This window comes from Tachypleus tridentatus, chromosome 2, assembly GCF_004210375.1.
Source record: "Tachypleus tridentatus isolate NWPU-2018 chromosome 2, ASM421037v1, whole genome shotgun sequence".
Lineage (NCBI taxonomy): Eukaryota > Metazoa > Arthropoda > Merostomata > Xiphosura > Limulidae > Tachypleus > Tachypleus tridentatus.
Window position 1 is genome coordinate 74,465,972 of NC_134826.1, and position 24,883 is coordinate 74,490,854.

The 24,883-nt window shown below is 35.0% G+C and overlaps 1 protein-coding gene across 1 annotated transcript in view; it reads right to left on the bottom strand.

Annotated features, from left to right (window-relative positions):
- Positions 1 to 24,883, bottom strand: part of LOC143244248 (LIM/homeobox protein Lhx1-like) — an 80,813-nt gene that overhangs the window by 6,096 nt on the left and 49,834 nt on the right. The window contains exon 4 of the mRNA XM_076488561.1: positions 9,069 to 9,258. Coding sequence (XP_076344676.1) covers positions 9,069 to 9,258 — 190 coding nt within the window. The remainder of the gene's footprint in view (positions 1 to 9,068; positions 9,259 to 24,883) is intronic.

Consider the following 24,883-nt stretch of genomic DNA (forward strand, 5'->3'; position numbering starts at 1 on the left):
GGAATCGGTAACCTGATATGCTCCCCATGGCATTTTCGATGGTTTAATACTAGCAGAACGACCGATGCTGGGAACACACACGTGCTGTGTGAATGTCCCTACACTTTGGTTGTGTAGAAACCCTGTTATTTCCACTTTAAACACTACTGTGTACTCACCAGTTCTGTGTTAAAGATTCTGGTGTCGGTTTAAAAGAGAAAATTATATTAATCAGCGACGAAAGCACGTGCTCTTTGGACCACTGTGCACCTTTGATTTTTCTGTTGTTGTTTCAGGAAACATTTATACCACCACCTCTCCAGTGTTCAGCTTAACATGAATGGTTCAGGTTCCAACCACAAAGAAAGTTATGATTGAACAAAAATGGTCGATACGTAAAGTCAATATGTGCCCAAACAATTCGACTTTGTACATTTTATACAGGGATCAGTAAAAATTATGTGTTACTTTAGTTATTCCTACTTCGCACATATATGAATATCGTTAAACAGTTTTCTTAATTTAAGAGGTAAGGCTTAGCGCTGGTCTAGAGTTAACACAATTAATGCTCCCTTCAATCTCCCTTAGTAAGACTGAAGGCTTTATAAGACTTAAATTTCAGGTTTAATCCCCGCGGTGATTAGGAGCTATAAACAGTTAACTTTCAGTAGATATTCATCAGAAATTAAATAACATTATGTGCGTCAGTACATATTAGTTAAATTTATGAATTCCACCAGTGTGGTAGTCAATATATGTGGAACAATAGCAAACAATACAAAGAGGTTTTCGACAGAGTGTTATTTCTGGGATTGCGATGAGATCGTGTTTGTAAATTAACGTCTGTCACCGAGTCTTGTGTCAAACAATAAGATAGGATGTTTTCACGAGTCAAATAATTTAATTTGAAAACACATGAAAAACACATAAATAAAATCTGCTGCTAGTAATGAGATTAGTGCTTTTTTTGAACTACTCCATATTCTTTGAACAACGCCCCCTTTAGTATTTACTCTGTGCTTTAATTTGAAAGCAAGTTAAAATAATTTTGTCTGTTGGAAGTTAAACAAAACGTTAAAAAAGAAAAGAAATCGGGGGTTAAACAACAACTTAAACATGATAGTATGGAAATATGATTATTGATAGATCAAGACTTGAATGAAACCTCGGTGTTTTTCAAGAAAGTTGATTGGGTTTTTATAGGAGAGGGTGTTTAACCCATGAAAACATTATACGAATTGCATATTACTCGTATTACTTGCATTATTTATTATATATAATTTAAATTATGTTACATTATATTACTTGCATTATTTATTATATATAATTTAAATTGTGTTACATTATATTACTTGCATTATTTATTATATATAATTTAAATTGTGTTACATTATATTACTTACATTATTTATTATATATAATTTAAATTATGTTACATTATATTACTTGCATTATTTATTATATATAATTTAAATTATGTTACATTATATTACTTGCATTATTTATTATATATAATTTAAATTATGTTACATTATATTACTTGCATTATTTATTATATATAATTTCAATTATCTTACATTATATTACTTGCATTATTTATTATATATAATTTGAATTATGTTTATGTTCGTAAACTTCACCAATGGAGAAGTAGCTTATTCAATAAGACGCGGTTATCTAAGAGGCCCGAGGTTTGTTACCCTGAGGTTACGTTCGCATTCGTGAATTAAAATTTTTAATTAGTTGATTGATAATTGTATTATGATGGAACTTAAGATGTATAACTTCCAAAACTTGGATCTCGGAAACTACCGCACAAATCATAACTAGGTAACATACTTTTATAACTAGGCAGTGTTTTTATAGCTGAGCAATAAATAACACAACTGAAAAAAAAAGTTTTTTTTTAGTGAAAATCTCGTGAGTGTTGCAACATAAAATCAAAGCATGTTCGTTGATCTGGGTCTTCAAAGAAATACATCAATAAAATCTACTCTCTGATGTAATGCTGTGACGATAACTCGTTTTTAAATAAAAAACTTCAATAAGATTTTTTTTTCTCACGGACAGTGGACATTATTGGATGTAAATTATGAACACATTATTTTAGAACAGTCAGGCATTTCCAGAAAAGGTCTCAGGAAATAGCAGCTATAACTGTCCATAGGGCAGGCATTCCTGCTAGTCAGTAATAATTCGTCATGTGTTTGTGGCACATCTTCTACTAATGTTGTGTTATTTTAGTTATTTCACGATATACTTTCTCACCACTAAAACTTGAGACCTTTCGCTCTCCTAGTAAGGGCTGAAGAAACTTAGCTAAATGATTGGGCACTTTCTAACTACTCAAAGGGAGAGAAGGCCATCTACACTTTGAGGAATTAACTTCAGATTCAATAGTTAACACACAGGATCAGCTATAAAAATTGTATTATTTTCAAAACGAGACCCAAAACTTGAGCGTTTTCGAATAGCTGACTATTCTTCAGGAGAATAAATTGTTGACTATCCTTCTTCAGGAGAATAGTCAACTATTTGAATGCACTCGAGTTTTGAGTCTCGGTTTGAGGGATTAACTGTCTCTTTCTAACGCATCCACATCTTAAAGTGCGATGAATATTTAAATGTACCAACGAATTTGAACACTGTTCGACAACTCTGAAATACGAAGTTTTACCACTGGGCCCACCAGCGCCTCAGAGAGTAATCAAATAAATATTTATTATTGCCTTCTAACAAACTTTTGTCCTCGTGTGGCCAAGTGGTCAGTCAGCGTGTCAACATGCGAATGGAAATGTACGAGGTTAGAACTGGGACAGGTCAAAGAACACACCCCATCTTTAGCAGTGAAGTGTAACAGCTATTCCAATCAATCCTGCTGTTCGGTTAAGTTAGTGGGTGTTGTTCAATGACTGATTTCTCTAGGCCTGATAAGGCCTGAACATTAATAGGTCTCTGACTTCGTTGTTTAACTTATGCCTTTCGTTAAGTGCTCTTCAGGTTGAAAATACCAACAATACCAATTCTAGTAAGCAAAACGTGACCTATGGAAGAACAAGTCATCTTATGTTGTATTTATTAAATTTTCTCGTAGCTGAAACGCTTTAAGCGAAGTACAATTGCATTAGGCTTAGTTTGTTGGTTCCAATAAGAATGATGAATTTCAACCACATCAATAAGTTTTGTTATCTTATTAACATGTTAAAACATACGAGGAGCTCAGAGACGACGGAAACAATATGGGGAGAGGAGGTTGGTAGCAGTAGAAAATGTGGGCCTATTTTCATGCAGGAAAGGCCAAGACTGGATAGAAAATTGGAAAGGGAAAAAAAAAACTACAATCAAAATTACTCTTAAAATAACCTGCTTAAATTATTGTTTGGTCGTTTGTTTCAGAATTTCGCAAGAGCCTATAAAAGGTCTCCATTGCATTGTAAAACAAACTATTTTAATGATAAAAAATCAGTGCATATATTTGAAGTTAAGGTTTGTAAAGCATGCAAACTTCTACCAACGGGTATAAAACTATTGGAAAATTGAAACTAATCCTTTCCCATCACGTCCGACGGGTATAAAACTACTGGGAAGTTGAAACTAATCCTTTCCCATCACGTCCGACGGGTATAAAACTACTGGGAAGTTGAAACTAATCCCTTTCCATCACGCCTGACAGGTATAAAACTACTGGGAAGTTGAAACTAATCCCTTTCCATCACGCCTGACAGGTATAAAACTACTGGGAAGTTGAAACTAATCCTTTCCCATCACGTCCGACGGGTATAAAACTACTGGGAAGTTGAAACTAATCCCTTTCCATCACGCCTGACAGGTATAAAACTACTGGGAAGTTGAAACTAATCCTTTCTCATCACGCCCGACGGGTACAAAACTACTGGGAAGTTGAAACTAATCCTTTCTCATCACGCCCGACGGGTACAAAACTACTGGGAAGTTGAAACTAATCCTTTCCCATCACGCCCGACAGGTATAAAACTACTGGGAAGTTGAAACTAATCCTTTCTCATCACGCCTGACAGGTATAAAACTACTGGGAAGTTGAAACTAATCCTTTCTCATCACGCCCGACGGGTATAAAACTACTGGGAAGTTGAAACTAATCCTTTCCCATCACGCCCGACAGGTATAAAACTACTGGGAAGTTGAAACTAATCCCTTTCCATCACGCCTGACAGGTATAAAACTACTGGGAAGTTGAAACTAATCCTTTCTCATCACGCCCGACGGGTACAAAACTACTGGGAAGTTGAAACTAATCCTTTCTCATCACGCCCGACGGGTACAAAACTACTGGGAAGTTGAAACTAATCCTTTCCCATCACGCCCGACAGGTATAAAACTACTGGGAAGTTGAAACTAATCCTTTCTCATCACGCCTGACAGGTATAAAACTATTCGGAAGTTGAAACTAATCCTTTCCCATCACGCCCGACAGGTATAAGACTACTGGGAAGTTGAAACTAATCCTTCCCATCACGCCCGACAGGTATAAAACTATTCGGAAGTTGAAACTAATTCTTTCCCATCGCGTCCGTTCAATAAATCCACAGCTTGCAGTTCCTTTGGTTTATCTTTGATACAAATGGCGCTATTGAGAAAACTACGAACGTCCGTGTGATGAATATTGCAACCTAAATTCATCTTAGTTTTGAGAATAAAGCTGGAAACCTTTAGTTTCTATAACTACTTTGTTTCTTATCTTTGACATATTTATGTTCGAGACTGCCCGTAGGCCACACGTATCGATGTAAGTCGATTCTCTATCAGGCTGCAGGCAATCAGCGAGCGAGCGAGAGAGAGAGACGGCGAGGCTACCCGGTCGTGTCGTTCTAGGTATCGGAAATCGATGAATGGTTTACGAGGGGGTTAGTCCGAATAGTACATGGAATCTCTCGGGTGGTTAGCCCTCGCCACGAGGCTTCCCGCTTAGGAAGTTATAGGGAAAAATATTTTTATCACCTGAAAAGTCTAGGAGGTACTTGAAGTTCGTGAATGGACGGACGTACGGTCTGTGATGGCCAAATTATGGACTTGTTCTTAAACCATTTCTGTTTATTATAACACTCAGAGTAAATAATCTGTATTTATGGTTAAACCACTAACTTTTTAACTGTTGGTCTGAGGAAAATCTGTCAGTCAGTAGCATCCCACCATCCACGACAAGTGATTGATTATCGCTTTTTTAAAGCGCCCACAGCTTAAAGTGCGGATAATAATAATTTATGGTGTCGCACGGATTCGAACTTAGCTCGTTAAATCCAAAATCAAGAGTTCTACTATAGGATGAACTCGCCCCCTCAGCATAACGAAGTGGTCAAAGAAAACTGGTCGAAACCAATGATTTCCTATATAACATACATCAATATCAAAGGAATATCTAAACGTACGTCATTAATGGCCTTGTAACAAACCTTATCATTGAATGACCCACAAGGAACAATAAATATTGTGCATGAATAGTTAAAACCAATGTGGTTTGGACTGGTTATTGTAAAGCACGTTATTTATGTTTTGTCCACTATTAGTATCCAAGTTCGAGTTTTGGGGAGGGGAGTATCTGAAAAGCCAATATGGTCTAAGCTCGTGAGTAGGATTTGGAAACAAAATGTATGAGGGAGGGCGGATACATTCTGACTTAATTATTGTGAATGTTTTTATCCCGCAGAAATAAGTGGGGGCAACTGCTCCCTCTGTAATCCCGCCCGCGTCTAAACTTCACCAATATTGTTAAAAACAACTGAAATAGAAACAGCTAGACAAAAACCTGCAACAATTAGAAAACTATATAAACACAGAAAGGTAACCTTTCACAACACAAGTATTGTTGACTAGTACCTCAACATCACACAATACGACACATTAACCACCCACACCACAACCGTACACAATACGAACAGTGACCACTCGATCTTTATCAAAATACCGTTAAAGTATTTTAACGTTCAACTGATATGGTAAGGTAAGAATGGTCCATATCAATTTTTTCAATCCGATATTCCATCTCAGCTTGTGCTGCCCTCTACCAGATATGTTTTGTACTTTAACCTAAACCAGTTCTTGAGTGTTGTGCTGGGAAATGCGCTGTTGGAGTTACCTTGCTTATTGTTGTAATAATCTGTTTGAAGTTTATTACACATAGGTCATTTTGACCCATTGTGCTACTTATGACACACATATTTTACCCTACCACTTGAGGGTTAATTAGCTTTGTCATTCAACATAATTTTACAATCTACTAAATAAAGAAAAGTGTATGTCCGGAAAACAAATACACTGTCGTATATCTATCATTTAATTTTTGTTTATTATATGTAGTGGCGGATTTAAGGTTGTGTGGCCCAGGAGCTAATAACTTTTGTGGGCCCTACATCCTATGCAATTTTGCATAGAATAAAATTATCAATGGGCCCCAATTAAGACCATGGACCTTGGGACTGAGTCCCCCTCTAGCCCCTACCCAAATACGCCACTGCTTATACGTTTTCACATTTATTGACCAATCAGCACTACACCGTAATAAGGGATGACACGAGAAATGTCATGAGGGGGGGGTTCTCACCCATCTAATTTCATATTCATATATTTCATGAAAACAGTATGCCATTCTTTGCAATATTAGTAACTTCATATATTTTTATTGGACTTCTAATTTTCATAATGTAGAGAGAAAATAGAAGCACAATTTCCTATCCTTTGTTACACACGAGTTGGGCGGGCACCCCAGTTGATAGTAAATACACAATTAATATTTATAGCAAGTAATACGCACATCTTAGTCTAATGAAACATGTGATCGTATAGGGAGTCTTTAGACCACAATTATTTATTAGTCCAAAACATGTTTCGGCCGTATTTGATAAACTACGATATAAAATAATGTATTAGTTATATAAATGAAGTGACTGTTTTCTTTACAATCTCCTTTTCTGTCACATTATATTCACCGTTTCGGGAATATAAAGAGAAATATCTTCTTGTGGGACTGCTGTAGGTCTGTGGACTTACAACGCTAAAATCTGGGGCTCTATTCCCCACGGTGAACACAGCAGTTAGTTCAAAGCGGCTTTCCTTTTTCTCTAAAGTATACGAACACATACAATTAAAAGAAATGGGTTGAAGAATACGAGCTGCCTCAGCGTCACGACGGCGTTCACATCATCTGCTTGACAAAATCTGTCGCGTGCAAGAGCGCGCTTACTCCCGGGTTCAAGTCGTCTCTACGAACGCGCAGGACCTTGTTCTTGGGTGTTTACACGGGTTACCGCGAATCTTCCATTCGGAAAACAAATTATGTGTGGTTTTGTTAACTGAGAGGGTTGTTAAAAATTGAAACACGAACATACCAGCCAAGTAATGCACGTGTCATAAACACATTTGCATGTAAGTTTTATGGCGCTATTAAACGTCAAGCTGTTTGTCACGTACCAAGACACGAACTGAAACAACACCTCGAGCAGAGCACGGACTAAAGTGAAACTAGGCAAATAAAAATTTACAGGCAGCGAAAGTTCGGAGCGGAAGGTACTTAAACGATACGAGGCACGGGCCTCGTTTACCAGTTCCTAGCGATCTTCAAGGAAAGGGTTGCCCTTCTTCTCTGAAGGGATACAGGAAAGGTCGATTATTTTCTCTTAATCCGTGCATACGTCGTTCAGTGTCATTCGTAATATTCCCAACTGGAATGGAGAAACACGTTGGAACTACCAAAGTTTGAAAACTAAGTTTCATCTGCATATCTGTGTGATCCAAACTTTAGGAACTTCTTAACGAAATATCTAACATTTATCAATTGTGTTTTTCTTCTTTGTGTGTTTGTTTGTATTTTAGCTCCTCGTGACGTTAAGTTTATTGTTTATTGTATACTGTTTTAATTTTCTGGTGACTACAGGTGTGAAGGATGGTTGTCTACCACCAGTTCGGTTTATTTGGAAATTCGCGCAAAGCTATACAAGGGCTATCTGCCGTCCATAATTCAGTAGTGTAAGACTAGAGGGAAGGCAGCCAATCATCACCACCCACCTCCAACTCATGGGCTAAACTTTCATCAACGAATAGTGAGATTAATTATACATTATAAGGCCCCCAAGGCTGAAAGGACGAACATGTTTGGTGGTGTCCACTATCATATAACGTCAGCTGATTGCATGAGACAGATACTCAAGCTCTCCGTTTATATCGAACACGTGTTTCATGTGGCACGCGCTTTTGTTCACGCTGAGGTTATTTTAACGAAAAACACTTGCTAGACAGAACAGACTGAGCTCAAAAAACAACACCCTACCTCTACTTAGACAGAGCGCTGGGAGGATGCGGCGAGACTCGTGCTGAAAAGTTAACATCCTACCTCCCCTTAAATGGATTTTGACTATATACCCGCTCCCCTCCTTGAGTAGTTCTGGTGTAAGATATATTTTAAATATGATGCATTTGTCCCCCCCCCCATCTTCCATGGTGTAGCTACATAACCTGTACTACCATCCTTCTTCAACTGCTTCCAGCCTTTTAGAATTCAAATGTGTAAAGTGGCGCTCTGAGGAGAAACAGGACAGTTTTGGTTTGGTTCATTTTGAATTTCGCGCAAAGCTACACAAGGGCTATCTGCGCTAGCCATCCCTAATTTAGCAGTGTAAGACTAGAAGGAAGGTAGCTAGTCATCACCACTGGGATCAACTGTAACATTATAACGTCTCAACAACTGAAAAGGCGAGCATGTTTGGTGCGACGCGAACCCGCGACCCTCAGATTACGAGTCCCTAACCACCTGACCATGGCGGGCCAAATGTTTTGAATCCTGTCTTAACCATTCATTTCAAGTGTACTTGTAGAATTATCCATTAGAAGTATAATTTTATAGCTATCCATTATAAGTACATTTCTTTAAGTGGTCGTTACAAATGTATTGATAGAACTTTCCGTTTCAAGTATACTTCAAGAACAATCTATTACATATATGCGTTTGGATACGCCATTCATTAAAACTCCAATTAACGTCTAATTGATTTATTAATGCTAGACTCTTCGTTGGGATAATAAAACACAAAATGTAGTCTATATTAGACACAGACGCATACCGGTAAAATAGCCGTAGCTAGTGTTGGGTCCTAGAACCATATCGGGACTGTCGTCAAGTCCGTCGGGAGACATTCCTGGCCGCAGCTGCCGCATGGTTCGCCGAGGGTTTCTCAAGAAGTGACGCCGAGCTCCAAGAGAATTCAGTTGTTTCATTCTCCTTTCCTTAGACCTACGATTCTGGAACCAGACCTGTTACAAAAAAACAACAGATAAACCTTCTAGTTTACGAGCTCTTGCGTACCAGTATAAGATTATCTAATTAGCATAACAACGTCGTGTGTCGAAAGATGGAAAAAAATTCTGACTAATTCGGCTTTGTTCTGCTATCGGTTTAACACGACTTAGTCAGTTTCAACTTTTAAAATGCGACTTCTAGTGAAGGCCACGAGAAGAAAAATGTTAATCTCAATGGGAACTTTGACTGCTTTTTGAAGTGTTCCTTTTTTATTGGTTCATTCAAACACTTGCGCACACACACACACACACATGTCTATTTTCTATTATCACGTTTGTAAAGTCACAGCAAGACTTTAGGACGACATGTGGATCTTTAGAAAACATAAAGACACGCAAAATGATTTTAAAAACTTTATTGAAATATAGTTAGACAGGCAGAACTAAAAACACATTGGTTGAATTATCTGCCATAAGTTGAAGGGAAAGTAATTAGCATATTCATCACATAGACCGGCATGGCCAGGTGGTTAGTGACCTTGAGTCGCAATCTTGAGAGTTGCGGGTTTTATTCCCCGTCCTACCAAACATGCTCCCCCGTTCAGCCTTGGGGGCGTTATAATATTACAATTAATTCCACTATTCATTGTTAAAAGAATAGTCGAAGAGGTGGCGGTGAGTGGTAAGGACTAGCTGCCTTCCATTCAGCTTTTCACTGTTAACATGGGAACGGCTAGCGCAGATAAACCTCGTGGTGATGTGGTCGTTAAGTCATCTAAAACTGTTGATTTTAGTTGTTGGGTAATGTAATATTTAAATCATTCATGATATTGATAATTTTAGTCGTTAAATAATGTAGTCTTTAAATTATTCAAAACACTTTTAATTTTAATCGTTGAGTAATTTAGTATTTAAACCATTCAAAAGAATGATAACTTTAGCTGATGGGTAATGCAGTCCTTAAATCATTCAAAACACTGTTGATTTTAGTTTTTGGGATATGTAGCTTTTCAACCAAATAAAAAAAACTATTGATTTTAGTTGTTGGGTGATGTAGTCTTTAACTCATTCAAAACACTGTTGATTTTAGCCGTTGGGTAATGTAATCTTTAAATCATTCAAGAGATTGACAAGTTTAGTAATGTGGTCTTTAAACCATTTAAATCATTGATAATTTTAGTTGTTGGGTAATGTAATCTTTAAATCATTCAAGAGATCGATAATTTTAGTCGCTGGGTAACGTAGTCTTTAAACCATTCGAAACATAGATAATTTTAGTCGTTGGATAAAGTGGTCTTTAAACCATTCAATACATTGATAATTTTAGTTGCTGGGTAATGTAATCTTTGATTTGTTCAAAAGGCTGTTGATTTTAGTTATTGGGTGATGTAGTCTTTAACTCATTCAAAACAGTGTCGATTTTAGTCTTTGGGTAATGTTGTTTTAAAACCATTCAAAATATTGATAATTTTAGATGTTGGGTAATATAATCTTTAAATCATTCAAAACATCATTGAATTTAGTCGTTGGATGACGTAAGCTTTAGATCGTTGTTGATTTCTAATTGTTGAAAGATGTATTATCTTTTATTGTGGACTTTAAAATCTTTATTTCGTATTTATTTAGCATATAGTGTCAGGGGTGCAATCAAAAACAACAAAAATATAGAATTGGAAAATACGTATGACATTCTTGTACCATCGCATGAAACTACCCGGATGATAGTGAACCTACTTAATTGAATTTAAAATTTTAAAACGGATTGGTTTGGAAAGCTCAACAACTTAAAGCCGGTGTCGAGTGAAACAGGATCTCAAACGGAAGTTTTTTATCAACGCCTTCGGGAAACCTGGAATACAGATTAATGTGTTTTTTTTTTTTGCTATACGTTTTATCTTTTTAATAATAATAATAATAATAATAAATTTATTAAGCAATAAATTAGACACAAAAAATCAAATATCAATATAAAACCATCAACAAAGAGTTAACTCGTCCTGTGATGGTTAAACACATAATAAAGTAAAATCAAAACTTACAAAATCAATATAAAGTTCCCAGAATATTATCATCAGTATTTAAGATCCATTGTTTTAAGTATTTCTTTTGATTAACACGATTAATAGAAGATCTTATACTATAAGGAATAAAATTATGAATACGAGGTGCCAAATAAAGATATTGATGAAGTGTAACTGTTTTACGTGGTGTGGGTACATTAATTGGAAAAAAAGATTGAAGTCGTGTAAAATATGAAGTGACTTTAAAAGGCCTATTAAAAGAAACAGACAGGATTTATTTAAAAATTAAATACTCTAATATATATTAATTTTTGATTGAATATTTACGCTTTAGCAGAGACAATTAATATGATGAATAATGATTTAGATTATGTGTAATAAATATTAGATAACAAAGCCTGTAACAAAGTAAAACGTGCTTGGCTGGGTTTATTTTGAATTTTGCGCAAAGCTACACGATGTAGCCATCCCAAATTTTGAACTAATAGAATAGAGAGAAGGAAGCTACTCAACAACATCCATCGATAACTCTTGGGGTAGTCTTTTACCAATGAATAGTGGGAGTGATTGTCACATAATATCAGCTGTAAGGGGGAAAACGTTCGGTGATGGACTTAGACAGAAATAGGAAAAATAGATCGTGATATATATACTTATAACTCCGTATATTATACATATACTGTATATTATTCACTTACAGTTACCTCGAGCACGTGTAAAGTTTCTCGCAATGTCTGTTCGGGTTTTCCCTGAACTCTTCTACTATTTGTTCCTTTTGTTTCCACGTCTCTGATGTGACAGTGGTCAAAGTTGTTTCCATCATATTAGCTTTACGCATGCGCTTATCTTATCCCATACTGAGCAATAGTCTCATTAACCATTAATACACAGTATTTCTGGTAAACGTACATACGTGTGTTTGTGTCATCGTTAAAGGATAACCTAACTGACCGTTAGATAAATGGAGGATTAGACGAAAATGGGCAGTTCGATTATTTATTAGCGTTCCATAGCTTCTCACCTTAAGTTGCTGTAAAAGCAAGCTAGTTTGATAGTGTATTACGGATAGAAAATATTGTTGTGTTTGGACTTCATGGTTTGTTTCGTCGTCAAGCGCGAAGCTCCACATAGAGCTGTTTGTGCTATGCCTGTCACGGACAGCGAACTCATGTTTTTAGACTTATAAACCTTCAGACATGCTGCTAAGCAACCAGCAGTGAGAGGTTTTATGGCAGAAAGCACAATGATTTTTAAGCTAAACATTTTGTTGTAAGCTATCAGAGAAATTAAGACAAAATATGACAAATTATCTCAGATAGATTTTGAAATGCTAGTTTTACACGCCTCTCATTTTGAAGCCGTGATGGACAAAATAAAAGCTATTTTGAAAAGATAATTACAGTTTATTTGTTACTATAATACTTTTTAGACTTGTTGGTTTTACATTATGTTGCTGGCTTTCGGCGTTCGATCTGTAGCTATCTTGTTTGTTTGTTTGTTTTGGAATTTCGCACAAAGCTACTCGAGGGCTATTTGTGCTAGCCGTCCCTAATTTAGCAGTGTAAGACTAGAGGGAAGGCAGCTAGTCATCACCACCCACCGCCAACTTTTGGGCTACTCTTTTACCAACGAATAGTGGGATTGACCGTTACATTATACACCCCCACAGCTGAGAGGGCGAGCATGTTTAGCGCGACGCGGGCGCAAACCCGCGACCCTCGGATTACGAGTCGCACGCCTTACGCGCTTGGCCATGCCAGGCCCCTGTAGCTATCAGTTGGAATACATTTAACGTGTTTCTAATCGAGAAATGAGACATCAGAAATGCATGCATCTACTTAGTAAACGCAAATAATTCAAATAATACATTAGCAGTAATTACAATGTTTATGATAGTGTAACTCTTCACAAACTATTAAATTTTAATTGATTTCTAAACTCTTAGCTTCTAATATGAATTAAATTAGTAATTTCATGTTTTTGACGAACTTTCGGGTATTAATTATGTTAAGATGAAAATTATTTTGAAATTTGTACTACATGTCAAGGTCCAAACGTTTTATTACCAAAAGTCAAATTCAAAGAAAGGTCTATCTTTCATACGTAATGCATACCTTGAGGTGGCAAAAGTTCCTCATATATTTTCTGTGGAACGTTAACCACAAATTTTAAACACTCAAATAGGGCATTCAGTACCAAAACATCTAGAAAAAAAATATTTTCAAGGGTGTTTTGTTTTGTTTTACGAATAGATACTAAAAATTTTACGATAATTTTAAAATTCTTACGTTGATTACATTTTCCGAACAAGTTTACCCTATCTCCAAACCGATTACATTTTCCGAACAAGTTTATCCTATCTCCAGACCGATTACATTTTCCGGACAAGTTTACCCTATCAACAGACCTATTACATTTTCCGAACAAGTTTACCCTATCTCCAGACTGATTACATTTTCCGAACAAGTTTACCCTATCTCCAGAGCGATTACATTTTTCCGAGAAGTTTACCCTATCTCCAGACCGATTACATTTTTCCGAGAAGTTTACCATACCTCCAGACCGATTACATTTTCTGAACAAGTTTACCATATCTCCAGACCGATTACATTTTCCGGACAAGTTTACCCTATCTCCAGACCGATTACATTTTCCGAACAAGTTTACCCTATCTCCAGACCGATCACATTTTCCGAACAAGTTTACCCTATCTCCAGACCGATTACATTTTCTGAACAAGTTTACCCTATCTCCAGACCGATTACATTTTCTGAACAAGTTTACCCTATCTCCAGACCGATTACATTTTCTGAGCAAGTTTACCCTATCTCCAAACCGATTACATTTTCCGAACAAGTTTACCCTATCTCCAGACTGATTACATTTTCCGAACAAGTTTACCATATCTCCAGACCGATTACATTTTCTGAACAAGTTTACCATATCTCCAGACCGATTACATTTTCTGAACAAGTTTACCCTATCTCCAGACCGATTACATTTTCCGAACAAGTTTACCCTATCTCCAGACCGATCACATTTTCCGAACAAGTTTACCCTATCTCCAGACCGATTACATTTTCTGAGCAAGTTTACCCTATCTCCAGACCGATTACATTTTCCGAACAAGTTTACCCTATCTCCAGACTGATTACATTTTCCGAACAAGTTTACCCTATCTCCAGAGCGATTACATTTTTCCGAGAAGTTTACCCTATCTCCAGACCGATTACATTTTTCCGAGAAGTTTACCATACCTCCAGACCGATTACATTTTCTGAACAAGTTTACCATATCTCCAGACCGATTACATTTTCCGGACAAGTTTACCCTATCTCCAGACCGATTACATTTTCTGAACAAGTTTACCCTATCTCCAGACCGATTACATTTTCTGAACAAGTTTACCCTATCTCCAGACCGATTACATTTTCCGAACAAGTTTACCCTATCTCCAGACCGATTACATTTTCCGAACAAGTTTACCCTATCTCCAGACCGATCACATTTTCCGAAAAAGTTTACCCTATCTCCAGACCGATTACATTTTCTGAACAAGTTTACCCTATCTCCAGACCGATTACATTTTCTGAACAAGTTTACCATATCTCCAGACCGATTACATTTTCCGGACAAGTTTACCCTATCTCCAGACCGATTACATTTTCTGAACAAGTTTACCCTATCTCCAGACCGATTACATTTTCTGAACAAGTTTACCCTATCTCCAGACCGATTACATTTTCCGAACAAGTTTACCCTATCTCCAGACCGATTACATTTTCCGAACAAGTTTACCCTATCTCCAGACCGATCACATTTTCCGAAAAAGTTTACCCTATCTCCAGACCGATTACATTTTCTGAACAAGTTTACCCTATCTCCAGACCGATTACATTTTCTGAACAAGTTTACCCTATCTCCAGACCGATTACATTTTCTGAACAAGTTTACCCTATCTCCAGACCGATTACATTTTCTGAACAAGTTTACCCTATCTCCAGACCGATTACATTTTCTGGACAAGTGTACCCTATCTCCAGACCGATTTTTTTTATTTTCTTGTCTTTTTACTTTTTTGTTTTTTCTTTCATAAAACTAATGACAATCAATACCTGTAAATATATGATAATTTGTTTACGATTTTGTTTTCGTTTTGGATGAACACGCTTATTGACCTTCGAATAAGGTTTGTTTTGAACTAAGCATAAAATACACAATGGGCTATCTGTGCTCTGCTCACAACGGGCAAAGACATTCCGCTGTGCCATTGGGGGGGCGAAACAGTACACAAATCATAATAGAACACCTGCTTGTGTTTTCTTCTTGCTTTTCTCATTGATTGGGTTAATATTATTTTATAATTGTTTCTATTCAGGAAACTCTTTGGGGGGAGGGGTGCCTCCCTTATCTTATATCTTTTTTATAGAATACTGGTAAAAGTTTGGTAAGTTTAGGAAGACCCGGAGTTAGATCCGTTACGTTATGAGAGAATAAGGAAAACATTTAGCCAATCATCTTTTTTTTTTCTTCTGGCTTAAATAGCCTCGTGTTAAAGGTTAAAGTTAAAACGCTTAATGAATCGTAGATCTAATGTGATGAAAATTAGATATGAAAATAAATATTATTTAAAGCAGATTCGGGGTTTTGTAGACTAGAAATATGGAAGCAAACGTTTAGTATAAACTCAATTCAACTCACAAGTAGCTCCACTCAGTGAGGTATGTCTGCGCTCTCATAGCGCTAGAAACCTGGTTTCGATACCCGGGTATATATTTGTGCTTAATTCTAAAGAAACAAATTGACTCACAATTAAGAGAAAGTGTTTATGATAAAAATATGCATAATAAGACGATGTAACTTTTTATTACAAAGGAATCCGGATCTGCATTACATATAATGTCAAGACTAGATTTTGTGTGCAAAGTAACTTATCCGTGATTGCTTTGAACAAATGATAACTTATCCGTGATTACTCGAAACGAACGACAACTTATCCGTAAGTACTCTATGCAAATGACAACTTATCCGTGAGTGCTATGAACAAATGATTGTTTTGATAGTTAATCGTAAATATATTTTCATCGAATAAAGATCAACATAATCATAACTCATTGTTGAAATGTAATCTTGTATTGTTTTTGAGTGTATAAACTATATGCTTTAGTTAAACACTTATAAACAACAGTATGTAACGGCTTCGAACTATTGACTCAACTTCACGTGTGGAGGTAGCTTTTAAACAGTAACGGCTCTTATAATTCCTAGAATTGCCATCTTTTATGCAATTGAATCTAAAATCAAAACAAGCAAAAAGAAAGAAAAACCAACGAAAGATAGCTGCAGCTATATGAACAAGGTTTAATAACCACAGCAAAACTATACATGGCACATCGCGCGCATGCGAACTATAATATAATTTCATGAAGTTGAATGAAGAAGATGGCTGAGAATGCATGCCATTATAGCGCACGCGGCTTGTGAAAAGCTATACTTATACAATCAAAGTGTATATGTACGAGATCAGGATTCAGAGTCCAGTTTATGCACGGCTCTAGTGGTCTGATAAGAGGCTTAGCTTAGGATTACTGTAGCAATGGCTGCTATAACATCCTATCGAAGGGACTTGCATACAGAGACATTCATTACCCTATGGAAGAAATACCGTCAGGTAGAGTTGCATACTAAGGAATGAAATGACGGTTTCAACCTCGTATACTCGACTGAAGGAATGATAAAGGTCCAGCTCTGTTACGAATGTTCATCATAACTAATATGCTAGTCTGTAAATGTTAACATATATTTTCAACACATAGATCTATTGTTACTGATTGTTTGTTTGTTGTTAGGCACAAAGCCCCGCAATGGAATAGCTATCTATGCTGTGCCCATCGCAGGTATCGAAACCTGTGTTTAACAATTTAAGCCTTCAGACTTGCCGCTGAGCCATTTAGAGAGGGGTACTATCCTGATTCAGAGTCTAAGGAAAAAGGCCTTACATAACAGTAGTTAATAATGTCAAATAGATAATGAAATGATGTTTTACTGTGTGCCCTCTACCTTGAATTGTTAAATACAATTATTTAACTTTAAAATAAGTATTGTGCCTTTTAAAATTATTCCGAGAGGATGGATGAAATTTAAGATTGAATCGTACATTTAATTCACTATTTGAAACATTCTTTTTAGTTCTATATTTATTGCAAGTATTTAAAAAAATCTTCATAACGATTATTTCAAGTACATTGTGTTATCTAAACATTGAACGAATGAAGTACAGGCCAAAGCTGCATTAAACAGCAAGTTATTTTAAACCCTAGCCATTAACACTTTTAACATGTTTTAACATATCTACTCATTATTAACTCGTTTAATGTTTTAACATATTTACTCATTATGAAATAGTTTAACTTTTTAACATGTTTTAATATATCTACTCATTACGAAATTCTTTAAGTTTTAAACATGTTCTAACATAACTGTTCATTATGAAATCGTTCAATGTTTTAACATATTTAATATATCAAATCATTATGAAATCGTTTAACTTTTTAACATGTTTACTATATCTACTCTTTATGAAATCGTTCAATGTTTTAACATGTTTAATATATCTACACTTTATAAAATTGTTTAATCTTTTACATGTTTAATATATCTACTCTTTATGAAATCGATAACGTTTTAACATGTTTAATATATCTATTCCTTATGAAATCGTTTAATGTTTTAACATGTTTAATATATCTACTCATTATGATATCGTTTAACGTTTAACATTTTGATATCTTTATTTTTTATGAAATCGTTCAATGTTTTAATATATCTATTCCTTATGAAATCGTTTAAGTTTTAACATGTTTAATATATCTACACTTTATGAAATCGTTTAACGTTTTAACATGTTTGATATATCTACTCTTTATGTAATAGCTTAACGTTTTACCATGTTTAATATATCTACTCTTTATGTTATCGTTTAACGTTTTAACATGTTTGATATATCTACTCTTTATGTAATCGTTTAATGTTTTAACATGTTTAATATATCTATTCTTTATGAAATCGTTCAATGTTTTAATATATCTATTCCTTATGAAATCGTTTAAGTTTTAACATGTTTAATATATCTACTCTTTATGAAATCATTTAACGTTTTAACATGTTTGATATATCTACTCTTTATGTTATCGTTTAACGTTTTAACATGTTTAATATATCTACTCTTTATGAAATCGTTTAATGTTTTAACATGTTTGATATATCTACTCTTTATGTAATCGTTTAACGTTTTAACATGTTTAATATATCTACTCTTTATGTAATCGTTTAACGTTTTAACATGTTTGATATATCTACTCTTTATGAAATCGTTTAATGTTTTAATATGTTTAATATATCTACTCTTTATGAAATCGTTTAACGTTTTAACGTGTTTAAAATATTTACTCTTTATGAAATCGTTTAACGTTTTAGCATGCTTACTATATCTATTCTTTATAAAATCGTTTAACGTTTTAACATGTTTAATATATCTACTCTTTATGAAATCGTTTAACGTTTTAACATGTTTAATATATCTACTCTTTATGAAATCGTTTAACTTTTTAACATGTTTGATATATTTACTCTTTATGTAATCGTTTAACGTTTTAACATGTTTAATATATCTACTCTTTATAAAATCGTTTAATGTTTTAACTTGTTTAATATATTTACTCTTTATGAAATCGGTTAATGTTTTAACATGTTTGATATATCTACTCTTTATGAAATCGTTTAACGTTTTAACATGTTTAATATATCTACTCTTTATGAAATCGTTTAACGTTTTAACAAGTTTAATATATCTAATCATTATGAAATCGTTTAACGTTTTAACATGCTTACTATATCTATTCTTTATAAAATCGTTTAATGTTTTAACATGTTTAATATATCTACTCTTTATGAAATCGTTTAATGTTTTAACATGTTTAATATATCTACTCTTTATGAAATTGTTTAACTTTTTAACATGTTTGATATATCTACTCTTTATGTTATCGTTTAACGTTTTAACATGTTTAATATATCTACTCTTTATGAAATCGTTTAATGTTTTAACATGTTTGATATATCTACTCTTTATGTAATCGTTTAACGTTTTAACATGTTTAATACATCTACTCTTTATGTAATCGTTTAACGTTTTAACATGTTTGATATATCTACTCTTTATGAAATCGTTTAACGTTTTAATATGTTTAATATATCTACTCTTTATGAAATCGTTTAACGTTTTAACGTGTTTAAAATATTTACTCTTTATGAAATCGTTTAACGTTTTAACATGCTTACTATATCTATTCTTTATAAAATCGTTTAACGTTTTAACATGTTTAATATATCTACTCTTTATGAAATCGTTTAACGTTTTAACATGTTTAATATATCTACTCTTTATGAAATCGTTTAACGTTTTAACATGTTTAATATATCTACTCTTTATGAAATCGTTTAACTTTTTAACATGTTTGATATATTTACTCTTTATGTAATCGTTTAACGTTTTAACATGTTTAATATATCTACTCTTTATAAAATCGTTTAACGTTTTAACTTGTTTAATATATTTACTCTTTATGAAATCGGTTAATGTTTTAACATGTTTGATATATCTATTCTTTATGAAATCGTTCAATGTTTTAATATATCTATTCCTTAAGAAATTGTTTAAGTTTTAACATGTTTAATATATCTACACTTTATGAAATCGTTTAACGTTTTAACATGTTTGATATATCTACTCTTTATGAAATCGTTTAACGTTTTAACATGTTCAATATATCTACTCTTTATGAAATCGTTTAACGTTTTAACATGTTTAATATATCAACTCTTTATGAAATCATTTAACGTTTTAACATGTTTGATATATTTACTCTTTATGTAATCGTTTAACGTTTTAACATGTTTGATATATCTACTCTTTATGTAATCGGTTAACGTTTTAACATGTTTAATATATCTACTCATTATGATATCGTTTAACGTTTAACATTTTGATATATCTATTCTTTATGAAATCGTTCAATGTTTTAACATGTTTTAATATATCTATTCCTTATGAAATCGTTTAACGTTTTAACATGCTTACTATATCTATTCTTTATAAAATCGTTTAATGTTTTAACATGTTTAATATATCTACTCTTTATGAAATCGTTTAATGTTTTAACATGTTTAATATATCTATTCTTTATGAAAACGTTTAACGTTTTAACATGTTTAATACGTCTACTCATCATCAGCAAAATTCTCCTTGTAATTAAGATAATCATTTCCATTCCAACTGTACGTTGTTTTTACGCAGCAAGAACCTTAGTTGTTTGTGTAGTGTTAGTGCTAATTGTCGTTGATGTACTGTTGGTGCTACTAGTTAGTTGTTGATGCTAATGGGTTACGTACGCTCTGACCATTGCGGGGAAGTCGAACCCCGAATTTTAGCGTTGTAAGTCGTAAATGTACCGCTGAATTTATGTAGACTGGAGACAGTGTTAGTTGTTGGGGTTTTTTAACGTTAAGCTACAGTGCATTTTAGCGTTCACTGTCCCACTGCGGGGACAACAGCACTAGTAACAATGCCTCCAGTGGCACAGCGGTATGTCTGCAGATTTGTACCGCTAGAAACCGGGTTTCGTTACCCGTGGTGGGCGGAACACAAAAAGCTCTTTGTGTAGCTTTGCGCGTAATACAAAACAACAACAACATTTAGTAAGAATATTAAGGTACAAAGTTTATGTAGGTTGGTCACGTTGAATATTGAACCCACTATACACCGTATTTCTGTTCAGTTCCTGCATCTCATAACCGGAACTTGAAGATTTATCATAAAAGAACTTTGTCAGAAGGAGAAAGAAGCACCTGTTCAGCCACATATCTACGTGTGTGTGTGTGTACGCGACCACAACTTCTGCTGTGTGGACGGTAACTATCAATCGCAATAGATTGGCTGTTTCTATCACTTGAGTCGCCGCCAGTACTACGCGGTGGTCTCACTCTCGTGTCTTTGAAACGTGCATTAAACACGCCATGGTGACAAAAGCAGCTGTCTAGTTTATTGGATGCTCGCGACGGTTATTTCTTTGGACGTTTATTTTTTAGAAAATAATAATAACGAAAACGAAAAAAAACTTCTACTATCACCCGCAGAATAAAATATCTTTCACACAACCGTAAGTTTTTAACAAACGTTATTTTCTTTTCTAGAACGAGATCGAAAATACTTTTTAACTGAGGTTTAGCTGCTGTTTTTATGCGAGGGTCGCGGGTTCAAATCCCGCTCGCACTAAACATGCTCGCCCTTTCAGCCGTGAGGGCGTTATAATCTGACGGTCAATCCCACTATTCGTTGGTAAAAGAGTAGCCCAAGAGTTGGCGGTTGGTGGTGATGACTAGTTGCCTTCCCTCTAGTCTTACACTGCTAAATTAGGGACGGCTAGCACAGATAGCGCTCGAGTAGCTTTGCGCGAAATTCAAAACAAATACAAATACAAAATTTTATGCGAGATCACCTCAGTTCGAGATATTCTTATTGAGAAGATAAAGAAAGTTCTGGATAACAGACTGTTGAAACAGACAGTAATAAAAATGCTTTCCCTGAAGGCACAGAACGATCACTCTTGATGTGAATAACAGCAGTCCTAATGTGGGTAACAACGCCCCCACCTTACCATGATACATAGAACAGGCTGCTAAAACAAGTACAAATAGCCCTCACCCCTAAAAGATACAGACAGTCTTAATATCAGCTTAAAAACAATTTAGTTTGATGTTATTGCGCCTTTATATATTGTTTTATGAGATTAAAAGCCGACGTCTTTAACTGAAAAACTACCAAGACATCAGCTCCACACTACCCTTCCTCAAAGGATAAGGCCGCGGAAAATGTTATTAACTATTCCTATCAAAATATTCTTAATTAATAGTACAGTGGAAAAAAGCTGTTTAAAAACATCTGTTTGTTTGGAATTAAGCACAAAAATTCTTATCAGTGCTCTGCCCACCACGGGTATTGAAACCTGGTTTCTAGCGTTGTGAATCCTCTGACATACCGCTGTGCCACTCGGTAGCGCTGCTAAACTAAGCCCCAGAACCTCTGCATTGATTTTCTTCAACGCTCGTGTTTTCAGGATGTGCAAAACACTAAAATCAACAGGTTGTAACAAAAAACACGAGAAGTTTACAGGTTAAGTTGGATCTGGAGCGTTCCAACATTTTTACGTGTATAAAGATGAAAGAAAACCTGATACGGAAACGATGAGTTGCTGATTCTTCTGTTTTATCTGTAGCAGTTCCTGCTTATACATCTGGCTCGGTATGGGAGTTTTTTTTTGCACGTGGCTTACCCACGCCCATTGTCAATTCCGTTGCCATACATTCTTCGAGAAGGCTCTAACAGGACTTGTCTGATTCCTCATATACAATGTATAGACGGATAATGTGATACGATATACCTTTTTCAAATGAACATCTTTTACTTGGGAAAAATGTGGATAGAAGGGAACGCCATTTTAATTATAGAAAGTACACGTGTCTTCTCAGTGAGATAAAGTCATTAGATAAGCACAGGAGGCAAGATGTCCTCAATGAGATAAAGTAATTAGGAACTACAGAAGGTGTATTATTGTATAACGTCCTCAGTGAGGTAAAACAGTTAAGAATCACAGAAGGTATATTTTTATGTAATTCTCAGTAAGGTAAGGGAATTACAGAAAGTACAGAGAGTGTCTTATTTGTGGACTATATCCAGTGAGATAAATGAATTAGGAAATACAGAAAGTGTATTTTAATGTATTACACTGGATGAGGTGTTTCACTTTCAAGATTGTAATAGATGTTTGATTTTAAAGAGTAAAACGAGCAGTTGATGTCTCTGTGTATTACGTTGTTTTAAACGAAAAGAGTGTTACATGTTTCTGTGTATTACGTTGTTTTAAACAAAAAGAGTGTTACATCTTTCTGTGTATTACGTTGTTTTAACTGAAAAGAGTGTCCCATGTCTCTGTATATTACGTTGTTTTAAACGAAAAGTGCCACATGTCTCTGTGTATCACGTTGTTTTAAACGAAAGGAGTGTTACATGCCTCTGTGTTCCGTGTTATGAATATAGAAGATGTTTTCAAGTCACAGGAATAATGTTGCAGGTTATAAAACAGAAAATGAATAGCTTCGAAACCAAAATAACATACATATCATACAACCTGTAATGCACAAATTACATTTGTTGAAACGACACGATTATCCGAATCATATAATAACGTGCTTTGACATGAGGGACCTTCAATGAAACACGCATATCACCTGCATAGAAAGGAAATGCAATATTTGCACTTTTTTTCGTGCTATGTCCAATATGATAAAGTCACGCGACATTCTGTTGGAAAGTGTTTAAATGCACACGCGTAAACAGAAATTGAGCCTAAATATTTATATGTAGGTGGGTTAATATATATAGTTGTTTGATAGCCCAATGAGCCTTTGCTATAAGAAAACAAACAAACCGTCATTGGGCTATCTGCCGAGTGTACCGAGGGGAATCGAACCCTGATTTTAGTGTTGTAGATTTATCGCTATACCAGCGGGGGACGTCCAGTGACGGACGAGTTTATGTTAATCAATAATTTTAAATTATTTCATGGACTTTGAAAAGATTAACTGTGTTGCACTCTTGGTTTCACTCAGAGTCAAAGTTCACCATGAAAAGTAATTGTTGAACATTTCAGTCACCCCAAGAGCCACTCGACAATAACATAGGTAAATCTACATTTTTATTATTTAAGTTACGCGACAATTTGAAATGTCAATAACAGCGTGATTAGTTACTGACAATTAAGTGTAGAATATGCTGGTTGAGAAATCAGATTTAACATCAACATTCTTCATATCTCTTCTCCCGTCACTTCAAAAGTGAATGTTGAACTCTGTCGTCGTGCACAGCTTTTCGTACGTGAAACAGACGAACGTTAGGACACGCGCCACAGCAGATACAATGCAGTTTGTTAATAAAATAAAACAAAGACTTTCTGAAAGCTGCAATTAATTTTGTCGCGTGTCAAACAAACAAAAACACAGAAAACATCAACAACAAAACAAAACAGACTGAGAGTTCTCAGTTGTTGTTTTGTATTTGTCAATATTTATTAGTTGACTCTCAACCAATCACAATCGAGCAAATTACTCTGGAATTGAAAAAGAGGGGTCAGCGCCAAAAGAAAAAAAAAGAGGAAAAAATCGGACCCCAAACGTTTTGAACCTTCCAAACGTAATGAAAGTACACCTTAATAAATCAATGTGGAATCATCGTTGCACCCCTCCCCCTCAAACGTAATGAAATGTACACCTTAATAATTCAATGTGGAATCATCGTTGCACCCCTCCCCCTCAAACGTAATGAAATGTACACCTCAATAAATCAATGTGGAATCATCGTTGCACCCCCCCTTTGTTTTTTGGTCACATTGACTAACAAACGACAAAACTCCTACATACGAAGTCGTTACCGAATCGCTGTTGCCCATTTTTTTTATTTTTGGGGGCACATGACCAAATGACAGTTTCTGCAGAAGCTGTATGAA